At 48.8% G+C, this 25,525-nt stretch overlaps 1 protein-coding gene across 2 annotated transcripts in view; it reads left to right on the forward strand.

Annotated features, from left to right (window-relative positions):
• The window catches only part of STK17B (serine/threonine kinase 17b), a 301,296-nt gene extending 277,754 nt beyond the window's left edge, over positions 1-23,542 (forward strand). The window contains exons 7-8 of one of the 2 annotated variants that reach the window (XM_063934142.1): positions 9,147-9,235; positions 22,361-22,450. In XM_063934142.1, the coding sequence (XP_063790212.1) occupies positions 9,147-9,210 (64 nt within the window). In that variant the 3' untranslated portion in view covers positions 9,211-9,235; positions 22,361-22,450. Of the gene's footprint in view, positions 1-9,055; positions 9,236-22,360 lie in introns of both variants that reach the window. The other variant, XM_063934141.1, reaches the window with a different exon arrangement.
• Positions 23,543-25,525: the final 1,983 nt, after the last annotated feature.

The following is a 25,525-nucleotide window of genomic DNA, read 5'->3' on the forward strand; positions in this document are numbered from 1 at the left end:
CTAAACATTACCATCAAATTTGGAAAAAATATGTATCTTGGTGCGAGTCCAAGAAATTTCCTGCGGTGGAGTTTCAACTGGGACGTTTTTTCCTCTTCTTACAAGCTGGTGTGGATATGGGCCTTAAGTTGGGATCTGTGAAGGTCCAGATTTCGGCCCTGTTTTCTTCCAAAAACAATTGGCTGCCCTCCCTGAGGTTCAGACCTTTTTGAAGGGAGTTCTGCACATCCAACCTCCCTTTATACCGCCTACGGCACCTTGGGACCTTAACGTGGTGTTGCAGTTCCTCCAATCGGACTGGTTCGAGCCTCTACAGGAAGTTGAAGTAAATTTTCTTATGTGGAAAGCTGTCACTTTGTTGGCTTTAGCTTCTGCTAGACTTGTGTCGGAGTTGGGGGCTTTGTCCTGTAAAATCCCATACTTGATCTTCCACGAAGATAGAGCTGAACTCCGGACACGTCAGCAGTTTCTTCCGAAGGTTGTGTCTGCATTTCATATCAACCAGTGGCTACTGACTCCTCAATTTCTTCAAAGTCCTTGGAATTTGTAAGGGCTCTGAAAATATATGTGAAGAGGACTGCTCTTCACAGGAAATCGGACTCTCCGTTTGTCCTGTATGATCCCAAGAAAATTGAGTGTCCTGGTTCTAAGCAGACGATCTCTCGCTGGATCAGGTTCACTATCCAGCATGCATATTCTTTTTTTTTTTTTTCAATAAATGTTTATTGGTTAAGGGTAAGAACATATTACAGCGAGTAATAGAAGACAGCATATACAATTCAAATGTCAATAAATCCAATTGATATAAGCAATGACTGTTTATGAACTTAACATGGCCTGCTGTTGGGGAACACCCCAGCTAGGGCCTTATCTGAAATTTAAAGTCGCTTCAGGCCGTTCTAGATGCTTGCTGCCTCAATAAAGCATTTCCAATTTTTTAAAACAGTTCCAGAAAACTTTACAGAAGAGTACAGAGTGGAAAGGAAGAAGAGAAAAGAAAAAGGAAAAAAGAAAAAAAGGGGGGGGGGGGGGGGTTAGAGAGTCTGAGAAGACGGGGGGAAGAAGGGGGGAGGGGAGGACACAGCGAATCTTCTGTGTCTAGTCTGGTCGGGGGTCTGAGGTATACGTTTCTAGCTCCAATCGTTCCCAGGAGGACAGCGGGGGAGCCCGGGTAGGGGATCAAAGTAAATGGTCTAGGTCGCTACAGCAATGTCGAGTAAGCTTGTGAGGCCTTAAATTCGAGACAAGGGGACCAAGTAGTCGTGAATCTCTGGTTCGTCTCCGGTGTCACCCGCAATTCCTCCATAGTCATATACCAATCTACTCTGGCGATCCACTCCTTCACGGTAGGAGGAGTAGTCGATCGCCAGTGAACCGGAATGACCGCTTTGGCTGCGCTATTGAGAAATTTTAATATAGATTTTTTATATGTTGACAGGGGCCATGAAGTACAGTTGAGAAGCCAGAAAGTAGGCTCCGAAGGAACCCCCGGATCCACTATCAATTTTGAAATTGCTATAACCTTATCCCAGAAGGGACGAAGCTCGGGGCAGCTCCACCAGATGTGCATCGGGGAGCCCGGATGATTGCTACATCTCCAACACGCATCTGTTACATTGGGAAACATTTTAGCTAATGTTTGGGGGCACCTATACCAGCGAGACAGGACTTTAAAGTGCGTCTCAAGGACCGAGGCGATAGGTTCCACTTGGATTGCAGTAAGGGGAAAGGGACCATCTCTCCACGTTCCACCAGCCCGCCGACACGTGTCACCCCCGCCCTTTTCCAAGAGTCGAATCCCAGGCCTGAGGCAGCCGGTGGGAAATCTGGGTTGTTGAACAATGGAGTCAGAGGGGAATATTTAGAAGATATGTGTGGTAGTACCCTAAGTCTTCCCCAGCGTGTAAGTGTAGGGCCAATAGTAGGGTGATCCACACGTGGCAGCCTTGAGTGCCAGGGGTAGTATGCAATGGGGGCAGGCATCACCGTTCCCTCGATATGAACCCACTGTTTTATGTCATGTGGGCGCGACCATTCCATGATTCGGTGGAGAATAATGGCCTCATAGTACAGAGTAAAGTGCGGCAACTGAAGACCCCCCTTGTGTTTAGGGCGAAAAAGGATGTCGTGCCGGAAACGAGGTCGTTTATCTCCCCAGACGAAGTCCCTCACCGAATTATGTAAGTCTCTGAACCATGCTTTGGGAATGGATATCGGGAGCGCCTGGAGGAGATAAAGGACCCTCGGCAGAGCATTCATTTTGATGACACTAAGCCTCCCCAACCAGGACAGTCTTTTGTTGCCCCAATCCCGGAACTCAGAACGGAGTGAGGTCAGTAGTTTTTTTAAATTTTCGTCAAAAAGGCGTGATAAGTCTTTATGAAGTGTGATCCCCAAGTATTTGAAGCTAGAGGGATGCCAGTGGAAGGGGAAGGATTGTTTAAGATTATCAAGAGCTTGGGAGGCCAGTGACACATTCACTGCCACTGACTTGGAGAGATTAATCTTGAAGTTTGACATAGAACCGTACCTATCTAGCTCGGTCATCAGGTTGGGGACGGACACCACCGGGTTCGACAGGATAGCTAACAGGTCATCTGCGAACAGTGCGAGTTTGAATTCTCTACCCCCAGCCGTGAGTCCCGAGATGTTTGGATTTAATCTAATGGCTCCCGCCAAGGCCTCCATACAGAGGACAAAAATTAGTGGCGAGAGGGGGCATCCTTGTCTAGTGCCATTCCTTATCGGAACCGGGCGGGACAAGTCTCCATTAATTTTAATCCTTGCAGAGGGGGAGTTATAAAGTGCTAAAATGCGCCCTAAACTGATCGGTCCCAACCCCAGGTGACGCAGGACCCCCTCCATGAACGTCCAATCTACTCTGTCAAAAGCCTTCTCGGCATCGGTAGAAAGCACCACCACCGGTTCACTTTTGCTCGAGGCCAAGTGTATCAAATCAATGATCTTGGTGGTGTTATCGCGGGCCTCTCTTCCTGGTATGAAACCCACCTGATCCGAATGCACAATATTGGGGAGTAGCAGCTTCAATCTGTTTGCTATAAGTTTAGCAAACAGCTTGACGTCTGTGTTGAGGAGGGATATGGGTCGGTAACTAGCGCATTGTGCCGGGTCTTTCCCTTCCTTTGGTATAACTGTAATGAATGCCTCTAATGATTGAGGGGAGAAACCTCGGTCGTCAGATATCTCATTGAATGCCAGTAGCATTTTGGGCAGGAGAGCGCTCTTAAAGAGTTTGTAATAAGAAACTGTATAGCCATCTGGGCCTGGGCTCTTTCCGGAAGGAGCTTCCTTAAGGGCTTGTTCCAATTCCGGGAGGGTAAAGGGGGAGTCTAGCCAGGCACTTTCATCCGCTGATATTTTAGGGAGTCCTGCGTCACCAAGGTATCCCTCCACCAGGTCTCGAGTTGTCGACAGGGATGTCGGGGTTCCTAGCGTCCGAAGATTATATAATTTGGAGTAGTAAGCGTGGAAGGTTTCGGCGATGTCCTTTGTAAGGGTGCGGCGAGTCCCCGCCGCATCCTGTACCGATTGTATAAATAGCGTGGCCCTCTGCGCGCGGAGCGCCCTAGCCAATAGCTTCCCCGGTCTGTTGCCCCATTGATAGAAGCGGTTTCTACAGAGCCTGTAGTCCCTCTTAATGTCCGCGAACAACAGTTTGTTGAGAGCAGATCTTGTCTCAGTCAGGGCGGTCAGTACCGATGGGGAGGGGTTCGTTTTGTGTGATGTCTCTAAGTCCTTAAGTCGCTGGAGTAAGGTAGTCTTTTCCCCGAGTCTCTCTTTTTTCAGCATGGAGCCTAGCTGTATGAGCTTTCCTCGTAGAACACACTTGTGGGCTTCCCACACCGTGACCCGGGAGACATCTGGCGTCTCATTATCTAGGAAATAGTTCTCCAAAGTCTCAAGCAGCTGGGGTTGGAACCTCTTATCCATCAGAAGTTGTTCATTCAACCGCCAGGTACATTGCTTGGAGTGTGGATGGGATGTCTCCAGGGTCAGGTAGACAGGAGCGTGGTCCGACCAAGTGATTAGTCCAATAGCTGTTTCCCTAACTAAATGTAGGAATCTGTGAGGTAGGAGGAAATAGTCTAGTCTGGAGTAAATGTCGTGGGGTCTGGAGTAGAACGTATAGTCCCTGTCCCCGGGGTGTTGAAGCCGCCAGGTGTCGATCAGCTGGTGGTCGTGGAGGGACCGCCGCACCCCACGGTGCGATGCTAGGGAGGGCCTCGCCGGCGCCCCAGAGATGTCCACCTCTGGTTGGAGGGTCCAATTAAGATCGCCTACAATAACTGGAATACCCGCTATTAAGGGGGCTACACGATTCAGAGCCTTCGCCAAGAATCTAGGTTGTGATTGGTTGGGAGCGTATAGGTTGATAAATGTATATGGCTGATCGAACAGTGTACATTTCACTAGGAGTATCCTGCCCTCCCCCAAGGATTCGGACGTTATATCTTGAAAAGGCAAACGTTTAGATAGCAAAATAGCTACTCCTAGAGATTTACTCTTGCTGTTGTTGTTGTTGTAGAAAGAATGTGGGTAGTTACGGTCTTTGAGACCCGGGGCCACTCCCACTTTGAAGTGGGTTTCCTGTAAAAACGCCACATCAGCTCTGAATGCAAAGAGGTCCCTAAGCAGCCTCGAGCGTTTCTCCGGGACATTGAGGCCCTTCACGTTAAGAGAAACCAATTTTATATGTGTCAGTTTAGGATCTACCGCCATCGTCTGGGAACATATATGGAATGCTTAGTCCGACCCAGAAGACACGACTTCTCGCACAGTGGAGAGATACATAGTAGGGGGAGGAGAGGTAGAAAAAGAAACAGAAACAAAGAGAACATAGAGAAGATAGGTCGACAGACCTAACATATGCAGATATCAGCTGAAAAAATAAACTGATTAAATGGCAACTCTACCGCCTCCTGGGAGCTCGGACGCGCTATTCGCGTCGGAGACCAAGAATACTCGGGCGGTGTAGGGGCGAACTGGGGGGTCAGTGCCAGCCCCAGCCCCAACAGGGAATATAACATCACAATCAATAATACATCTGAACAGTTTGATCACACAACTAAGAAGAAACAACTACTGAAAATAAATGGATTTTAACCAGGAACAGGTGACTCCGACCCGTGCAGGTCTGGTGGACATTCGTTAAGTCGAGTACGTTCTCGGTACCCCGACCACCTCCCAACTGGGAGAGTGTGCCGCACGGCATGGAGATCCCCCGAGTCAGCGATAATTCCTTTAAGCTAAGGAAGGATCACCCGAAATTGCTCCAGTGAAAGTCCCGAACCAGGCTGCGATTTTCACCTCTTTGCCGATTGCGTGGAGGAACGCAGCTCCCTGGGGGGTCTCGGGTTGCGGTGGACCAGGTGCCAGTCGTTGTCAGGGTGGGTGAGTTCAGGTGGGGCGCCGTCGGTCAGAGGCTCCTGCCATTCTGGAAGAGAGACCTGTGGTATTCCCAGCGCTTGGCAGAAAAGGGGCAAATCGGAGGGGTCCTTAAAGGTATATAGAGTCCCATTGTGCGAGGTCTGTAGGCCAAAAGGGAAGCTCCATCGATATTTGATGCCCAGCTTCCGAAGTTCTGTAGTGAGCGGGTGTAAGGCTCTGCACTTCTGAAGGGTCGTCCACGATAGGTCCTGGAAGATCTGGAGTTTATGAGAGGCAATCTCTATCACGTCCATGCGGCGGGTTTTGCGAAGGATCTCTTCTTTTTCCGTGTAGTAATGAAGACGACAGATAATGTCGCGAGGGCGATCAGACGGTGCGCCCCTGGGTCTCAAAGCTCGGTGGGCCCTGTCGAATTCGATTATGGAAGCGGGATCACGGCCCAAAATTTCATTGAAAACCGTCGTGAGGAAGTCAGTGAGGCAGGCAGGGGCAATATCCTCCGAAACTCCCCTGACCCTCAGGTTATTTCTCCTTCCGCGGTTATCCAAATCTTCTACACGGTCTTGGAGCTGTTGAAGGCAGGACGCCTGTTTGATAACGGTGGCCCTGAGGGCGTTATGTGCAGCTGCTGTGTCTGAGGAGAAGCCTTCGAGCGTAGACAGGCGGGAGCCGATGTGTGTTATTTCTACCTGAACCGCAGCGATCTCTGAGCGTACCGTTTCCCGGACTCTTCCTTCCAAGTGCTCAAAGTCCTGCTTAGTTGGTAGGGCCTGCAGCAGGGTCAGAATCTGGGCGAGACTTCCCGGGTCCGTCGTGGCGTGTGGGGCTGCCGTCTGTGATCCCACCTGGGAAGCCGAGTCCGAGTCAGGCGAGAAACGTGGGGTCGAGGGTAGGGAGGCAGCCACCGTAGGGGCGGAGCCCTGGGGGAGAAAAAATTGCTGCATATCTACCGAGGTCGGGGTATCCATTGCACGCGTCGGGGTGAGTGTATGTGGCCTCTTTCCTCTCCCTTGCGATCCTTTCTTTCCTCTCACCATGTGGCACCTTGGGTACGTCAGTAGAACATCAGAAGTGACGTTGTGTGATTAGAGCATCCTCCCGTCGGGGTCAGCACCGGCACGCAACCCCAGAGTCTAGGTGGCTAGCCGGCCATCAGTATAGGAGTAAACTTGCAAAAAAGAAACAGACCGGCCGCAGGGCCATGGGTTGAGAGATATTCCGGGTCCTCTACGGCAAAGCGATAGCAGCTGAGTGACACAGTGGGGGCCGGGCACAGGAATGGCACGGATGACTGCCAGTATGCCCTCCACGTTTCAGGTGTCACATCACAGGGGCCCGAGGGGGCAGGGAGCATGCGTGTGGAGTGGGAGCAGTGAGCTGGCTAGAATAGGGGTGACAGGAGCCTGTGAGGCACTATATAATGTCACTGCTTATGAGTTGCAGTGGTGCTGCCAGTCCCAAGATGGCCGCCGGCTGGTCCCCAAGGCTGCAGCAGCCCACTGTCTCTCCCTCTGTCTCCCAAATGCAAGGGCCGGGTCAGTGGGGGTATTGGGGGTTGGAGCCTGGGTTATTGGCCCCACAGGAGGTCCCCTGCAGCAGCCGCTACGGCCGAGTAGTCAGCGGCGCCAACCACAAGATGGCCGCCGCCACCGCCAGCCGCGGCCCTTACCTCTGGCGTCTCCGGCAGTCCGTGGTCTCTAGCTGGGGCCTCAGTGTATCCTGCAGAGCGTCCAGCGGTGGGGCGTGCTCCTAGAGCGGGGGAGCAAATCCGCCGAGCGGGCTGAGCGCTCCGGATCCAGCAAGGTGTTCCCTCCGGCGGCTCGCACTCCAAATCGAGGTCCCGGCCTCAGCACTGGAGGTAGGCCGCAATCCGCAGGGGGCAACACAGGGCCCCCCCGACTCCGCAGCTCTCACCTCCCGGCACCAGGTCGATTGGCAGGCTCAGATAGGTCCAGTGCAGTCGGTTGGCACTAAATATCGTGGGCCCAGGCACTTTAATAGGGATGGCCAAGCTGGAGCTCCACGTATTCCCAGCTTTCCCTGATGCCGGCCAAGCCACGCCCCCTCCAGCATGCATATTCTACGACAGGCTTGCCATGTCCCACGTCTGTCAAGGCCCACTCTATTCGTAAGGTGGGGTCTTCCTGGGCGGCTGCCCGGGGTGTCTCGGCGTTACAACTTTGCCGAGCAGCAACTTGGTCTGGGTTGAACACGTTTGCTAAGTTCTACAAGTTCGATACTTTGACTGAACTTCAGATCATCAGGGGCCAATCAGTTCTGCAGGAGCCTCCGCGCTCTCCCTCCTGTTCTGGAAGCTTTGGTATATCCCCATGGTACTAATGTGGACCCAAGCATCCTCTAGGACCTAAGAGAAAATAGGATTTTGGTTACCTACCAGTAAATCCTTTTCTCGTAGTCCGTAGAGGATGCTGGGCGCCCGCCCGCCCAGCGCTTCGTTTTCCTGCTATTGTTATTTGGTTCAGTACAACTTCTTCATTTTAGTTGAGTACTGCATTGTTACTTGGTAAGTAATGTTTCAGCGGTTGCTGAGTTTTTAAGCTACGTTAGCTTGATATGCCTTGTATGTGTGAGCTAGTATGAATCTCGCCACTATCTGTGTTAAATCCTTCTCTCGAAGATGTTCGTCTCCTCGGGCACAGTTTCTCCCTGTATAGCTCTAATAAAATAATAAAACCAGAGAAACTCCTATGGAGCTACCCTAGCTGTGACCGGCTCCTCCGGGCACATTTTCTAAACTGAGTCTGGTAGGAGGGCATAGAGGGAGGAGCCAGCCCACTCTCTTAAACTCTTAAAGTGCCAATGGCTCCTGGTGGACCCGTCTATACCCCATGGTACTAATGTGGACCCCAGCATCCTCTACGGACTATGAGAAAATGATTTACCGGTAGGTAACCAAAATCCTATTTCACTAGAGACCATCTGCACACACTGTATATGCATTTTAGAGACTGAGTGCTAGGCACATATATTGTTAATTACAGAATAAACAAGAGCCAGCACATCCAATGAAACAGACCTCTATTGACTAGAGTGACTTAGTCCATAATATTAAGGTCTTTCATTAGTAAAGTACATTTTCAAAAAAGTGCAAATCAGCAGGTAGATTTAGGGGGGTAGTCCATTAGTGCAGTTTTTTTCGACCAGTCAAAAAAAACGCACTTTTCGCTTGTTTTTAGGTCGAATTTACATTTGACCTATTCAATGCCCATGCCGTTTTTTCGACCAGTCAAAAAATCCGTCACTGGCGAAAACCATGTGTATCGGAGAATTTGCCGCTGATGCATGTGTTTTGGCGAATTTGCAGGCGTTTTCGCCGTTTTTGGTGCAATTTTCACCCATGCCGATTCAACAAAAGAAAGTGAAATGGCATGAGCGAAAATGGATTAAAAAACGGGCGAAAACACCCGCAATTGAATACCCTGTGTCGAATTAGTGCCATTTAAAAACAAAAAAACAAAACTGCACCTAATTGAATACCTCCTTTAGCAAGTTATAGCAGCATAGTTGATAATAAGAACATGTATTGTAGTAATTACCACTAGGACATAGTACCAAACGTCATGCCACCATAGCCTGTCCAGACTTAATTGCACCTGAGAAATCGCTTTATTTTTTATTGTTCCAGGAGTATCGGTGTAATCTGTTACATGCTTCTTACTGGTGTGTCACCATTTGCTGGTGTAGATAACCAAGAGACATACTTGAATATTTCACAGCTTAAAGTGGATTACTCAGGAGAAACCTTTGCTTCAGTATCACAAGATGCTGTGGACTTTATGAAGTCTATACTTGTGAAGAATCCAGTGTAAGTATTTTGGCATTTGTGAGTAGCTGGGCATCAGATGTTTTTCACATTTCAAGCACTGACGTGTGGTCAGGTGAAGCAGGCCTCTCCTGTCATACTCCAGTATACTCCAGTTTTAACTATAAAATTACAAAGAAATTAGAAATATCTTATTTGTATTATTATAATCATTTTAATAGTCAAAACTCTGGATATGTATACTGGACTATGGGGGTAAGTCAGAACTGCGTATGCACCGGCGCGTCGCACAGGTACAAAGCGGATTGTTGCTGTGCGATGGGTTTTATGAAGAATCCATTCGCACAGCCGATCGCAAGGAGATTGACAGGAAGAAGGCGTTTATGGGTGTCAACTGACCGTTTTCAGGGAGTGGTTTGAAAAACGCAGGCGTGTCCAAACGTTTACAGGGCCGGGTGTCTGACGTCAATTCCGGCCCCGGACAGGCTCTAGTGATCGCAGCAGCTGAGTAAGTCCTTGGCAACTCAGAAAGTTTATTTGTGCTGCTCGGCTGCACATGCGTTCACACACTTGCACAGCTAAAATACACTCCCCTGTAGGCGGCGACTATCTGATCGCAGCGCTGCAAGAAACTGCTAGCGAGCAATCAGGTCTGAATTAGGCCCTATGACAGATGAGGCACTACCTCATCTGCCTACCTTGTCTGCACATCTCTGATCAAAACTCACCACACTTCCAGCAGTGTATACTACTGCATCTTTGTATAATGCCCACATTAACCCTTGGGCTCATATTATGTGTAAATCCGCTCTGATACTAGCCAGTGCCTCCATAGTCGTTTACCTCACCGCACGTCACTGATTTCAATATTTGGTTAAGAAACATGCAGAGTTTTAACATTACAAATTAACCGTGCATAAATGTGATGTACTAGGTCTACAATGCTGAAATCATAAGAAAAGTAATATGGCATCTACAATTAGTCAACAGACATTTTGATCCCTTAAAATAATTTCTCATACGTCCTAGAGGATGCTGGGGACTCCGTAAGGACCATGGGGTGTAGACAGGATCCGCAGGAGACATGGGCACACTATAAGACTTTGAATGGGTGTGAACTGGCTCCTCCCTCTATGCCCCTCCTCCAGACCTCAGTTAGACTTTGTGCCCAGGAGTGACTGGACACACACTAGGGGAGCTCTACTGAGTTTCTCTAAAGACTTTATTGTTAGGTTTTTTATTTTCAGGGAGACATGCTGGCTACAGGCTCCCTGCATTGTGGGACTGAGGGGAGAGAAGTCAGACCTACTTCTTCTTAGTTCAAGGGCTCTGCTTCTTAGGCTACTGGACACCATTAGCTCCAGAGGGTTCGATCACTTTGTTCGCCTAGCTGCTTGTTCCCGGAGCCGCACCGTCACCCCCCTCACAGAAGCCAGAAGAAAGAAGCCGGGTGAGTATTAGAAGAAAAGAAGGCGTCAGACGGCAGAAGACTTCAGTAACGGAGGTAAGCACAGCGGTAGCGCTGCGCTCCATGCTCCCACACACCAACGGCACTCACAGGGCGCTGGGGGGGAGCGCCCTGGGCAGCAGTTACTGAGGTCTCGTTTAGACTGGCAAAAGAGCATAGTCGGGCCCCGGGCACCGCGTACGATACCCCCGCCAGTACACAGCAGCAGTCGCGCTGCGCGCCATTGCTCCCACACACCAACGGTTTTACTTGGGTGCAGGGCGCAGTGGGGGGTGCCCTGGACAGCAATATGTATATTGTTTAAGGAGGTATATAGTGTGTTTACACTATATACGGTCCCCTGCCTGCATATAGAACGATAGTATAACGGGGCTGAAGCGCGCCGATGAGGGGCGGGGCTTAGCCCTCACACACAGTGTTCAGTGCCATTTTCTCACTGTCCCCGCCAAAAAATTTGTACAGCGCAAACAAGGGGGGAGGGGGAGAGGGGGGCGGCACAGTCTTTTAGTGTTATGTTGAGGGATATATAACACTATTTGCTTTTAGAAATGGGCATGTAATCATTGTTGTGCATATTCTGTGTGCTCCCTGTCAGATATACCCACTATAGTTCAATTGTGTCGACATGCGTGAGTGTTCTGTCACAAACACCTATGGGGTCCACTGACTGCATCGCCGACGCCTGTTGGTACTTGATACAGTAGATGCTGAGTCAGCAGGTCGATAGTGGTGTGCTTGTCAAAAGTAAACACTGTATGGGAGACACAGTAGTATGTGGGTGACCCTGTCTGCACCAACTGTTATTACTGGGTGTAAATTGACATGATGTAACTAACTTATACTTGTATATATATTTATATGTATATGTATGGTACGGTTCCATGGGCCTGTAGCTCGAGCACAGACATGGTAGTATTTGAGGGGGAGTGATATTAAAATTACATATGTATACTTCCCTCGGACCCCTCGGGGTCGCAAGAATGTTATTTCGCCTGGTTACTACTCTCTGCTGTCGACGAATACTAGGTTTTCTGTCGACCATAATGTTTCCTGGTAGATCAACAACTGGGGCATTCAGTACATGGTCATACACATTCAGAACACAATGTCACTAGGGACCCGAAGGTTCCAGTCAATCCGCTTATATGTATGATATATAGATATATATAGATAGATATATATACTAATTGTGGTGCCCGGCACTCCTGGTCCTCCCTATTGTAGTTGCCTGGGTGCCCTTCGTGAAGTAATTGTCATAGACAAGAAAGAACGGCGTCACTCCAGGTCTCGTGCAAAAAAATGGAAGTGTATTAAAATATACAAATAATATGGACTTCCATTTTTTTGCACATTATGATTTATAATGAATGCTGAAGTAATAGTACTCCTTCTCATGTGCTGGTCACTCTGTTGATAAAGCTCTAGGTCGGCCGTGACGAGTTGGTCTCAGATCCTGTATAGGAATCCGAATGTTTATTCTTTTCCCGCTGCGGGACTCCTGGTCGACACGGGGCCCTGTCACAAAGGATCGTATACAGGAAGCTAAGTGATATTTTATTTCTATGCTTTGGGCTTATTTGCATTACGTGCACATGAGGGAGTGTTTATATTCGGAAAGGCATCCGATAGAATTACCCTAAAGAGAGAGGGGATGTTCCTTATGTTGGTTCTTCTCTACAACATTGCGGCAGGGTGCCGTACGTATACAGGAGGTGTGGCCGGGGGAATGCTGAGGCTGACTCCGAGAGATACTGGAGTTTTTCCCTGGGACGGTGTACCGCTGTTTGGGGATGCCTCAGTTCAGTCAATCTCGGAGGATACTGCTGGTAAATCTAACTTCGTGAGTTAGTCTCCTTCACAATGGTTGGTGACGCATTCTTTTGTGGGATGCAGTCGTTTTAACCGGTTCGATACCGTTCTTTTTTTCCTTTTCTGTGCAGACAGTGGAAGGTGAAAAGGTAAGAGTTCTGCAGCCTTGTTGGGTATGCAGAAGCGGATGTCGTTTTCTGTTTCTACCACATCCACCACATGTCGCTGAGTCTATCTGGCTGGAGCCCACTACGGTGGGAACTCGTCTACTACTTTTCAGTCAGTCCGGGAATAGACTAGGACATGTGAGATAATTATAGAATCCAAAGGGGGACATTCTGGCGTTAGAGATGTTTCCCCTCACTGATTTTCTAATAGATCTTGCCGTTTCCCCTCTGGAAGGGGAGGTAGTACGCGACGCCATACCAGAGGTGCGTCAGGTTCAGGGCATTGTCCTGCTGTCCCTGTTATATATTTAAAAAAAACTGAGAGGTTTAAATGCGTTGTTCTCCACATTCAGATTACCTGGGTGGATATCCAGGATTGTCTTTGCCATTTCACCGGAGTGATGGCAGTGGGATGGTATTCTTTCAATTGTAAGAGCCATTGTTGTTCTGTACTGGGACACTCTCCTGATTTAGGCGAGGTCAAGATACAAGTGGTGCAAATCGTTGTTTTCTCTCTGACTGTTCTTCAACACAGGTGAAGGCTGTTATTCCCAACGACGCAGGCGTCGGAGGTGGGTATTGGAGTAGATACGGTACGGTTGAAGTTCTGTGTGTTCCTGTGGAAAGAGGTCTGAGGATCCAGAGTCGGATCAGATTTGCAGTGACAATCCATCAATATGTTCCGTTGATGAAGAAGATTGGTGCGGCCTAAGAGGCCTTTTCGGTGAGCAGGTCAAATGCCAGAGTCCGGGTCTCACCTGCGCATGCGCCGGAATATAATCCTAATGGCCAGGTTTTTCGCTTCTGGGGTGTCGGCTCAGTTCTCACCTCCTAGAGGGACGAAGGTTCGGAATCCAGGATGAGATCCTGGTGTCCATGCCTGCAGATCTCTGGGGAGCAGTCCGTGCAAGGGAAGTATTTCCAGAGGAAAGGGTCAAGCTGGGAAGCTTGTCTGCAATAAGCTTTCTTGAATTAAGAGCTATTTTCAATGAACATATGCTTTGTGATCTTCCCGTGTTAAATTCTGTCGGACGACTTGACAGCAGTGGTGTAAGTAAGCCGCTAGGGCAGAACAAGGAGCAAAGCGGCAATGGCAGATGCCGAAAAAAGTTTTCCATGGAAAGACTGGTCAACGCTATATTAGCAGTCTTCGTTCCGGATGTGAACGACAGAGAAATAAATTCCTCTGCAGACGCGATCTCCATCCGGGAGAAATACGGTCGTCATCGAGAAGTTTTCACTGAAGCGACAAATCTTTGAGGAGTGCCTCAATTGGGCATGTTGGCGTCTCGCCTAAACGAGAGATCTCAGAGATATTGTTACAGGTCAGAGGACACTCAAGCTATAGCAGTGGACGTCCTCGGGACACCTTGGGTGTTTTCAGTTGGTCTATGTGTCCCCTCCGTTTTCACTCTTCTGAAGGTGATAAACGTAAGAAGAACAAAGGTTCAGGTGATCCTCATTGTTCCGGTCTAAACGAGGAGGGCTTGGTATCCAGTTCTTCAGGATTTACTCATAGAAGATCCCTGGCCTCTTCCTCTACGTGAGGAACTGTTACAACAAGATCCGGGCGTGTATCGAAACTTACCGCGGCTGCGTTTGACGGCGTGGCGGTTGAACGCCATATTCTAACCAGAAAGGATTTTCCCAGTGAAGTCGTTTCCACACTTCTTCGGGCTAGAATGGAAGTAATGGCAAAGCCTTACCACCGTGTTTGGAGAAAATGTGTGTCTTGGTGTGAATCCAAGAAGGCTACTACGGAAATTTTCAGCTGGGTCGTTCTTCTCCATTCTTTGCAAGCAGGTGTGGGTGCAGGCCTAAAGTTAGGCTCCATTTCAGTGCGGTTTTGGCTTTATAAATTTTCTTTCGAGAAAGAATTGGCAACCTTTCCGGAAGTTCGGACCTTCGTGGAAGGAGTACTGCACATCCAACCTCTATTTGTGCCCCCATTGGCACCGTGGGACCTTGACGTGGTGTTGCGTTTTCTTGTGTCAAAATGTTTGGAACCTTTATGAAAGGTTGTTTTAAAATTTCTCTCTTGGAGAGTGGTCATGCTTTTGGCTTTGGCGTCCGCAGGGCGGATGGCGGAAGTAGCGGCTGGGTCTCACAGGCGCCCCTGTTTGATCTTCCAGGTGGATAGAGCGGAATTGAGAACTCGGATAATAGTTCTGCCAAAAGTGGTTTTGGTGTTTCGCAGAATCCTGCCTATTTGATGCCTGTGGTTGCTTAAGCATTGGCTGATTCCAGGCCTCTCGATGTAGTCAGGACTTTGAATATTTATGTTGCCAATTTGGCTCAGATTGGGGAAACAGAGGCTCTGTTTGTCCGGTATGCCCCAGCGTGATTGGGGCACCTGTGTCTCTGCAGTCTGTTACACGCTAGATCTGTGATACGATTCGGTGTGCTCGTTCTACGGCTGCATGGCCGTTACCGAAGTCGGTGGTGACCCATTATACTAGGTAGATGGGCTCTTCTTGGGCGGATGCCCGAGGAGTCTCGCCGGCTCAACTTTGCCGAGCGGATACTTGGTCGGGTTCAAACACTTTGGCTACGCTATAGAAGTTTGATATCCTGGCTGATGGGGACCTCATGTTTGCTCAATCGGTGCTGCAGAGTCGTCCGCACTCTCCCGCCCGGTCTGGAGCTTTGGTATAAACCCCATGGTCCTTACGGAGTCCCCAGCATCCTCTAGGACGTATGAGAAAATAGGATTTTAATACCTACCGGTAAATCCTTTTCTCTTAGTCCGTAGAGGATGCTGGGCGCCCGTCCCAGTGCATACTGTGTCTGCAGTTATTGGTTATGGTTACACTCTTGTGGTGTTTCTTTTCTGTCAGGCTGTTGCTGACGTTGGGCAAGCCATGGCATGCGGTGTCTTATTATTGGTTGTGTTGACACACTGGTTGTGTTACATATTCTCTCAGCATGTGGCTGTGTATTGTTCATGCCGTTGGCTGGTATTCTATTGAATGCCATGTTCTGCGGTATGTTCGTGGTGTGAGCTGGTATGACACTCACCGTGTTTAAACAATAGATTCTTTCCTCGAAATGTCCATCTCCCTGGGCACAGTTTTCTAACTGAGGTCTGGAGGAGGGGCATAGAGGGAGGAGCCAGTTCACACCCATTCAAAGTCTTATAGTGTGCCCATGTCTCCTGCGGATCCCGTCTATACCCCATGGTCCTTACGGAGTCCCCAGCATCCTCTACGGACTAAGAGAAAAGGATTTACCGGTAGGTATTAAAATCCTATTTCTCTGACGTCCTAGTGGATGCTGGGAACTCCGTAAGGACCATGGGGAATAGACGGGCTCCGCAGGAGACTGGGCACTCCAAAAGAAAGATTAGGTACTATCTGGTGTGCACTGGCTCCTCCCTCTATGCCCCTCCTCCAGACCCCAGTTAGAATCTGTGCCCGGCCAGAGCTGGGTGCTCCTAGTGGGCTCTCCTGAGCTTGCTAGAAAGAAAGTATTTGTTAGGTTTTTTATTTTCAGTGAGATCTGCTGGCAACAGACTCACTGCTACGAGGGACTGAGGGGAGAGAAGCAAACCTACCTGCTTGCAGCTAGCTTGTGCTTCTAAGGCTACTGGACACCATTAGCTCCAGAGGGTTCGAACACAGGGCCCGACCTCGATCGTCCGTTCCCGGAGCCGCGCCGCCGTCCCCCTTGCAGAGCCAGAAGACAGAAGAAACGACGAAAACGGCGGCTGAAGACTCCTGTCTTCATTAAGGTAGCGCACAGCACTGCAGCTGTGCGCCATTGCTCCCACAGCACACCACACACTCCGGTCACTGTTGGGTGCAGAGCGCTGGGGGGGGCGCCCTGGGCAGCAATTATTATACCTTTTGGCACAAAATGCACATAATACAGTTTATAAAACTGTATATGTGCAAAAACCCCTGCCATTAACATTATACAAACACGGGAGAAGCACGCCGCTGAGGGGGCAGGGCCTTCTTCCTCAGCACACCAGCGCCATTTTCTCTTCACAGCTCCGCTGGAAGGACGCTCCCCAGGCTCTCCCCTGCAGTATCCAATACAACAAGGGTAAAAAAGAGAGGGGGGGCACATAAATTTAGGCGCAAATGTGATTATAAGCAGCTATTGGGAAAAATCACTCTTTTTAGTGTAAATCCCTGTGTTATATAGCGCTGTGGTGTGTGCTGGCATACTCTCTCTCTGTCTCCCCAAAGGACCTTTGTGGGGTCCTGTCCTCAGTCAGAGCATTCCCTGTGTGTGTGCGGTGTGTCGGTACGGCTGTGTCGACATGTTTGATGAGGAGGGTTACGTGGAGGCGGAGCAGGAGCCAATAAGTGTGGTGTCGCCCCCGACGGGGCCGACACCGGAGTGGATGGATATGTGGAAGGTATTAACCGACAGTGTCAACTCCTTACATAAAAGGTTCGATGACGCAGCAGCCTTGGGACAGCCGGCATCTCAGCCCGCGCCTGCCCAGGCCATCAGGGGCTCATAAACGCCCGCTAGCTCAGATGTCAGACACAGATGTCGACACGGAGTCTGACTCCAGTGTAGATGAGGATGAGACAAATGTACAGTCCACAAGGGCCATCCGATGCATGATTACTGCAATGAAAAATGTATTGCACATTTCTGACATTAACCCGGTTACCACCAAAAAGGGTATTATGTTTGGGGAGAAAAAGCTGCCAGTGACTTTTCCCCCATCTGATGAGTTAAATGAATTGTGTGAAGAAGCGTGGTGTTCCCCTGATAAGAAACTAGTGATTTCTAAGAGGTTACTGATGGCGTACCCTTTCCCGCCAACGGACAGGTTACGTTGGGAAACATCCCCTAGGGTGGACAGGGCGCTCACACGCTTATCAAAAAAGGTGGCACTGCCGTCTCAGGATACGGCCACCCTAAAGGAGCCTGCGGATAGAAAGCAGGAGGCTATCCTGAAGTCTGTATATACACACTCAGGTACTATACTGAGACCTGCTATTGCTTCAGCATGGATGTGTAGTGCTGCAGCAGCATGGTCTGATACCCTGTCAGACAACATTGATTCCCTCGACAGGGATACTATTTTGCTAACCATAGAGCATATAAAGGACGTCGTCTTATATATGAGGGATGCACAAAGGGACATTTGCCGACTGGCATCCAGAATTAACGCAATGTCCATTTCTGCCAGGAGAGTATTATGGACTCGGCAGTGGACAGGCGATGCTGATTCTAAAAGGCACATGGAGGTTTTGCCTTATAAAGGTGAGGAATTGTTTGGGGACGGTCTCTCGGACCTCGTATCCACAGCAACAGCTGGGAAGTCGACTTTTTTACCTCAGGTTCCCTCACAGCCTAAGAAAGCACCGTATTATCAAGTACAGTCCTTTCGGCCTCAGAAAGGCAAGCGGGTCAGAGGCGCATCCTTTCTGCCCAGAGGCAGGGGTAGAGGAAAGAAGCTGCACCAGGCAGCCAGTTCCCAGGAACAAAAATCCTCCCCTGCTTCCTCTAAATCCACCGCATGACGCTGGGGCTCCACAGGCGGAGCCAGGTGCGGTGGGGGCGCGTCTCCGGAACTTCAGCAACCAGTGGGTTCGCTCACAGGTGGATCTCTGGGCTGTACAAGTTGTATCTCAGGGATACAAGCTGGAGTTCGAGGCGACTCCCCCTCGCCGTTACCTCAAATCAGCCTTGCCAGCTGCTCCCAGGGAAAGGGAGGTAGTACTGGCGGCTATTCACAAGCTGTACCTCCAGCAGGTGATAATCAAGGTTCCCCTCCTTCAACAGGGATGGGGTTACTATTCCACAATGTTTGTGGTACCGAAACCAGACTGTTCGGTGAGACCCATTCTGAATTTAAAATCCTTGAACACTTATATAAGGAAGTTCAAGTTCAAAATGGAATCGCTCAGGGCGGTGATTGCAAGCTTGGAAGAGGGGGATTTTATGGTGTCACTGGACATCAAGGATGCTTACTTGCATGTCCCCATTTACCCACCTCACCAGGAGTACCTCAGGTTTGTGGTACAGGACTGTCATTACCAATTCCAGACGTTTCAGTTTGGTCTGTCCACGGCACCGAGAGTATTTACTAAGGTAATGGCCGAAATGATGATACTCCTTCGGAAGAAGGGAGTTATAATTATCCCATACTTGGACGATCTCCTTATAAAGGCGTGGTCCAAGGAGCAGTTGTTAGTCAGCGTAGCACTAGCTCGGGAAGTGTTGCAACAGCACGGCTGGATTCTGAATATCCCAAAGTCGCAGCTGATTCCTGCGACGCGTCTGCTGTTCTTGGGCATGATTCTGGACACAGAACAGAAGAAGGTGTTTCTCCCGGGGGAGAAGGCCCAGGAATTGTCATCTCTGGTCAGGGACCTCCTGAAACCAAAACAGGTGTCGGTGCATCATTGCACGCGAGTCCTGGGAAAGATGGTGGCTTCTTACGAAGCAATTCCCTTCGGCAGATTCCATGCAAGGATCTTTCAGTGGGATCTGTTAGACAAATGGTCCGGATCGCATCTTCAGATGCATCGGTTGATCACCCTGTCCCCGAGGGCCAGGGTGTCTCTGCTGTGGTGGCTGCAGAGTGCTCATCTTCTCGAGGGCCGCAGATTCGGCATACAGGACTGGGTCCTGGTGACCACGGATGCAAGCCTCCTAGGATGGGGGGCAGTCACTCAGGGAAGGAACTTCCAAGGTCAGTGGTCAAGTCAGGAGACTTCACTACACAAATATACTGGAACTAAGGGCCATTTACAACGCCCTGAGTCAAGCAGAGCCCCTGCTTCAAAACCAAACGGTGCTGATTCAGTCAGACAACATCACGGCGGTCGCCCATGTAAACCGCCAGGGCGGCACAAGAAGCAGGATGGCGATGGCAGAAGCCACAAGGATTCTTCGATGGGCGGAGAATCACGTCCTAGCACTGTCAGCAGTGTTCATTCCGGGAGTGGACAACTGGGAAGCAGACTTCCTCAGCAGGCACGACCTCCACCCGGGAGAGTGGGGACTTCATCCAGAAGTCTTCACACTGATTGTAAATCGTTGGGAACGGCCACAGGTGGACATGATGGCGTCCCGCCTCAACAAAAAGCTAAAAAGATATTGCGCCAGGTCAAGGGACCCTCAGGCGATAGCTGTGGACGCCCTAGTGACACCGTGGGTGTACCAGTCGGTTTATGTGTTCCCTCCTCTTCCTCTCATACCCAAGGTACTGAGGATAATAAGAAAGAGAGGAGTAAGAACTATACTCATCGTTCCGGATTGGCCAAGAAGAACTTGGTACCAGAACTACAAGAAATGATCTCAGAGGACCCATGGCCTCTGCCTCTCCGACAGGACCTGCTACAGCAGGGGCCCTGTCTGTTCCAAGACTTACCGCGGCTGCGTTTGACGGCATGGCGGTTGAACGCCGGATCCTAACGGAAAAGGGCATTCCAGATGAAGTGATTCCTACGCTGATAAAAGCTAGGAAGGATGTGACAGCAAAACATTATCACCGCATATGGCGGAAATATGTTGCTTGGTGTGAGGCCAGGAAGGCCCCAACAGAGGAATTCCAGCTGGGTCGATTTCTGCACTTCCTACAGTCAGGGGTGACTATGGGCCTAAAATTAGGGTCCATAAAGGTCCAGATTTCGGCCCTATCTATTTTCTTTCAAAAAGAACTGGCTTCACTGCCTGAAGTTCAGACGTTTGTTAAGGGAGTGCTGCATATTCAGCCCCCTTTTGTGCCTCCAGTGGCACCTTGGGATCTTAACGTTGTGTTGGATTTCCTGAAATCACACTGGTTTGAGCCACTTAAGACCGTGGAGCTAAAGTATCTCACATGGAAGGTGGTCATGCTGTTGGCCTTGGCTTCAGCTAGGCGCGTGTCAGAATTGGCGGCTTTGTCATGTAAAAGCCCATATCTGATTTTTCATATGGACAGGGCAGAATTGAGGACTCGTCCCCAATTTCTCCCAAAGGTGGTATCAGCGTTTCATTTGAACCAACCTATTGTGGTGCCTGCGGCTACTCGGGACTTGGAGGATTCCAAGTTGCTGGACGTAGTCCGGGCCCTGAAAATTTATGTTTCCAGGACGGCTAGAGTCAGAAAAACTGACTCGCTATTTATCCTGCATGCACCCAACAAGCTGGGTGCTCCTGCTTCAAAGCAGACTATTGCTCGCTGGATCTGTAGCACGATTCAGCTGGCACATTCTGTGGCTGGACTGCCGCATCCTAAATCAGTAAACGCCCATTCCACAAGGAAGGTGGGCTCTTCTTGGGCGGCTGCCCGAGGGCTCTCGGCTTAACAGCTTTGCCGAGCTGCTACTTGGTCGGGTTCAAACACATTTGCAAAATTCTACAAGTTTGATACCCTGGCTGAGGAGGACCTTGAGTTTGCTCTTTCGGTGCTGCAGAGTCATCCGCACTCTCCCGCCCGTTTGGGAGCTTTGGTATAATCCCCATGGTTCCCAGCATCCACTAGGACGTCAGAGAAAATAAGAATTTACTCACCGGTAATTCTATTTCTCGTAGTCCGTAGTGGATGCTGGGCGCCCGTCCCAAGTGCGGACTCTCTGCAATACATGTATATAGTTATTGCTTAACTTAAGGGTTATTGTTATGAGCCATCTTTTGAATGAGGCTCAGTTTTTTGTTCATACTGTTAACTGGGTATAGTTATCACGAGTTGTACGGTGTGATTGGTGTGGCTGGTATGAGTCTTACCCTGGATTCCAAATCCTTTCCTTGTTGTGTCAGCTCTTCCGGGCACAGTTTCCCTGATTGGGGTCTGGAGGAGGGGCATAGAGGGAGGAGCCAGTGCACACCAGATAGTACCTAATCTTTCTTTTGGAGTGCCCAGTCTCCTGCGGAGCCCGTCTATTCCCCATGGTCCTTACGGAGTTCCCAGCATCCACTACGGACTACGAGAAATAGAATTACCGGTGAGTAAATTCTTATTATTTTTTTTATAATCTAAAATGGGTTTTTACAGGTTATTTGTCAGCACAGACAATATAGAAGGCAATGGCTTGCCAGTTTTAGCCCAGGTACCACCTTCACACGAGGGTTCAATTGCTACATTATCTTACTAGGAACTTGCTTCACGTTCTGTCTAATCCAATGCTGATTGCTTATCAGTCATATATACATTGTGTTTCCTTATGGAAAGTCTGCGAAAATGACTGTTTTCACTTATCTGCAGCCCTTTCACTTTCTTAGTAGTTTATGAAGCAGCTGTGATGGAACTCTTACCACCTCTGTCTATAAATCTATCGGGATCCAGTCTCTGTCGACCACTATTGGTCGACAGTAACTAGGTCGACGGGTCAAATGTCGACATGAGTTTTTCACAATTTTTCTTGTTTTTGACCTTTTTCATACTTAACAATCCATGCGGACTACGATTGGGAATAATAACCTGTGCCGAGCGCAGCAATAGTGGAGCGAGGCATCTTGCCCGAAGCATGGCGGTCGAAGCGAGACATGCAAGGGACATGGTGCACTAATTGGGGTTCCCGGTCACTGTACGGAGAAAACAACACCAAAAAAAAAAAAAAAACCTCATGTTGACCTCTTGACCTGTCAACCTACACCATGTCGACCTAGAGACCCTGTCGACCTAGTTACTGTTGACCTTGCATACCACACCCAATCTATCTACCATTTATTTATATTGTGTGTGGGTTTTTTGTTTGTACAAATTGTTTCTATTTAGTGTGAAAACGCATTACAGTATATTCACAGTGTGACTTGATATATTTCCAGTAACAGAGCTACAGCTGAAGAGTGCCTAGCACATCCATGGCTTCGTCAAGTTAAACCACATTTGTATGGTGGTGATAGTCCTCATCTGGAAAAACATTTGATGACCTCTAATAACCTAAAGTTGAAAAGCATATGCCATGGGCTAAGCAAGGATAGTATGGGAGACAAAGAGAATATTCCAGAGAATGGTGCTACAGCAATCAAACGATTACGATTGGACAATACACATCGAAAACATTTGTGTATATAAGACCTGCTTGCTGCTCTCTTCTGAATATGTTCTACAGTACTCATCTCATGCAGTGCATTTTGCCTAATGTTCTGTTGCCCACTGAAGACGAGACAAATGATAAAAGTACAACATTTGTACCCTGTCTACTGCATTGTACAGTGCGTAATATGCAAAGAATGTATCAAGCAGCAGATCATTGGCAAGTTTGAACTGCTGAAGGAAAAATCTCTTTATGCAAGTACGAAATGTAATTGTGGTCGTCACTTGCTGAGAACCAGTACCAAAGACCTAGTTGTTGGGGAAACTTTAGTGTGGTTGTTGGTAGTTTAGAAATAGTTTATAAATGATGAGAATTTTCTTCCTATACAACAAATGATTCTGTGTGCATACATTTTTATAGCTGTAATAGGAAATGTTTTGCTCCACATCTGCTGAACTGAATTCTGAAGATCAGATACTTGGGTACAGTGTTTTTTTTTTTTTACTATAAATTACAGGCTTCAGTGTCAGCAGGCTGTGGAATGTTATGTAAGCTGCCAACTACTGAGAACCGATCTATACCATAGCGTACCAAGAGAAATTGCAATCTCCATGCAGACTCCCTTCAAGCTGAGAGTAGCTTGGAAAGTGTAGAACAGAGTTCTTTATACAGCTCCCTCTGAAGGATGAATGATTTTTGCACTATACAAATTATTTAAACTGTATTTTTATTATGAACCTAAAGTTTATTTATGTCATGTTACTATAACAAGGGTTACAACAAAAAGGGCGTATAGCGTAACATTCAAAAATGTAAGTAAGTGTTCCATGGTTTTACCAATTTCTTTTGTTTTATGTGTCAAACAAAGGTTAAATAGCTGGGGATCAAGTCAATAGCCATATATTTTTCCTTAAAAATATGCATAAGCAATTATTGTCTTGTGTTTAAAAATAAAACAGGAATTCTGAAACTGTTTTCGATTCTTTTAGTGTGTGTGGTTGTGTGTGTGGTTGTGTGTGTGTAATATGTATATTATCTGCAAACATTTCACTCAATGTTATTTCTGCAGCGGGGTACACTGGTATTCCACAGGGAATAACAGCGGGGTGTAGAGTTGGATCTTGATCCGAGGCACCAACAGGCTAAAGCTTTGACTGTTCCCCGGATGCACTGCACCGCCTCCTCTATAGCCCCGCCTCCGTGCACAGGTGCTCAGTTTGTAAGTTGCCTGCACTGCAGGCACGAACTAATAGGTGGGGCTGTGCTAGGCAGCCTTAATAAGAGCTTTTTAAGTAGAAAGAAGACTTCAAGGGCCACAGCACAGGCATTAGATGCTGTGCATGTCATGCTGACATTCTGTGCTGCAGCTCCATCACCTCCCCCAGCGGCGCTGCATACTCCCACGCCATGGTTGCTGGGTACTTGCAGCAGGGGCGCTTCGGTCATCAGGCAAACATCACCGCTGCTGCTCTCCTGGATCGCGTGGCCACACTTCAGGGAGGCGGTAAGAGGGTCCCCCAGGTGGGACCCGCCGAAATCGCTATCCTGTTGCGGTCCCAGGAGACGGACCGTGCCGCTGGCGTGGACACTGTGACCGTACAGGGACCCCACTATATCCACCAGGGCAGGGAGCACAGGTCGGATTTACTAAAATCCATTTATAATAGGCTCCACAGTACCCGGTGGTGAAGTCCAGCAGAGGGGATAGGGCACTGACCTGTAGCCCCTCCCCCAGCTCCGGGCGACATTTACTGCAGGTGTTCCCGCCCTGGAGCTGCATCTCTCCCTCACTCCCTGTCAGCGTTTGGGCGCCGTTTCACAGAGCTGCGTTGATCCTGGGACTGCTGGGCACTGTCTCCTCTGTAAAGCCGCCTGTCTCATCAGCGCTGTGCATTTCCAGGACACTTAAGTATTGTACATGTCGGTTAGACAGCATTAGTTAAGAACAAGTGTACTGCTATATAAATATTTAGTACAAGTATTCTGTGATATACATCCAGTTTTTACTGTGCATTGTTATATCTACATATATATATATATATATATATATATATATACATACATACATACATACATACATACATACATATCTATATGTAGTATTACTAGTCCAGTGCAGTTTTATTTTTTATATGTAATAATTTCTGCATTATACCTGTGACTGTGTGCCTATAGCTGCTGTGTGGATTCTATTCAGTGTATCACACACATTGCTATCACTATATTCTTTGCCCTGGGGGTCTAAGTGTGTCAGGCTCTCATATTCTATATAGTGTTCCACAGGATATACTGTTTAGTATTTCTCTGACGTCCTAGTGGATGCTGGGAACTCCGTAAGGACCATGGGGAATAGACGGGCTCTGCAGGAGACTGGGCACTCTAAAAGAAAGATTAGGTACTATCTGGTGTGCACTGGCTCCTCCCTCTATGCCCCTCCTCCAGACCTCAGTTAGAATCTGTGCCCGGCCAGAGCTGGGTGCTCCTAGTGGGCTCTCCTGAGCTTGCTAGAAAAGAAAGTATTTGTTAGGTTTTTTATTTTCAGTGAGATCTGCTGGCAACAGACTCACTGCTACGTGGGACTGAGGGGAGAGAAGCAAACCTACCTGCTTGCAGCTAGCTTGTGCTTCTTAGGCTACTAGACACCATTAGCTCCAGAGGGTTCGAACACATGGCCTGACCTCGATCGTCCGCTCCCGGAGCCGCGCCGCCGTCCCCCTTGCAGAGCCAGAAGACAGAAGAGAACGATGAAATCGGCGGCTGAAGACTCCTGTCTTCATTAAGGTAGCGCACAGCACCGCAGCTGTGCGCCATTGCTCCCACTGCACACCACACACTCCGGTCACTGTAGGGTGCAGGGCGCTGGGGGGGGGGCACCCTGGGCAGCAATTTTAATACCTTTTGGCACTAAAAATACACATATACAGTCTAGCACTGTATATGTGTAAAAACCCTG

Source organism: Pseudophryne corroboree, chromosome 7 (assembly GCF_028390025.1).
Source record: "Pseudophryne corroboree isolate aPseCor3 chromosome 7, aPseCor3.hap2, whole genome shotgun sequence".
In the NCBI taxonomy this organism is placed as follows: Eukaryota; Metazoa; Chordata; class Amphibia; order Anura; family Myobatrachidae; genus Pseudophryne; species Pseudophryne corroboree.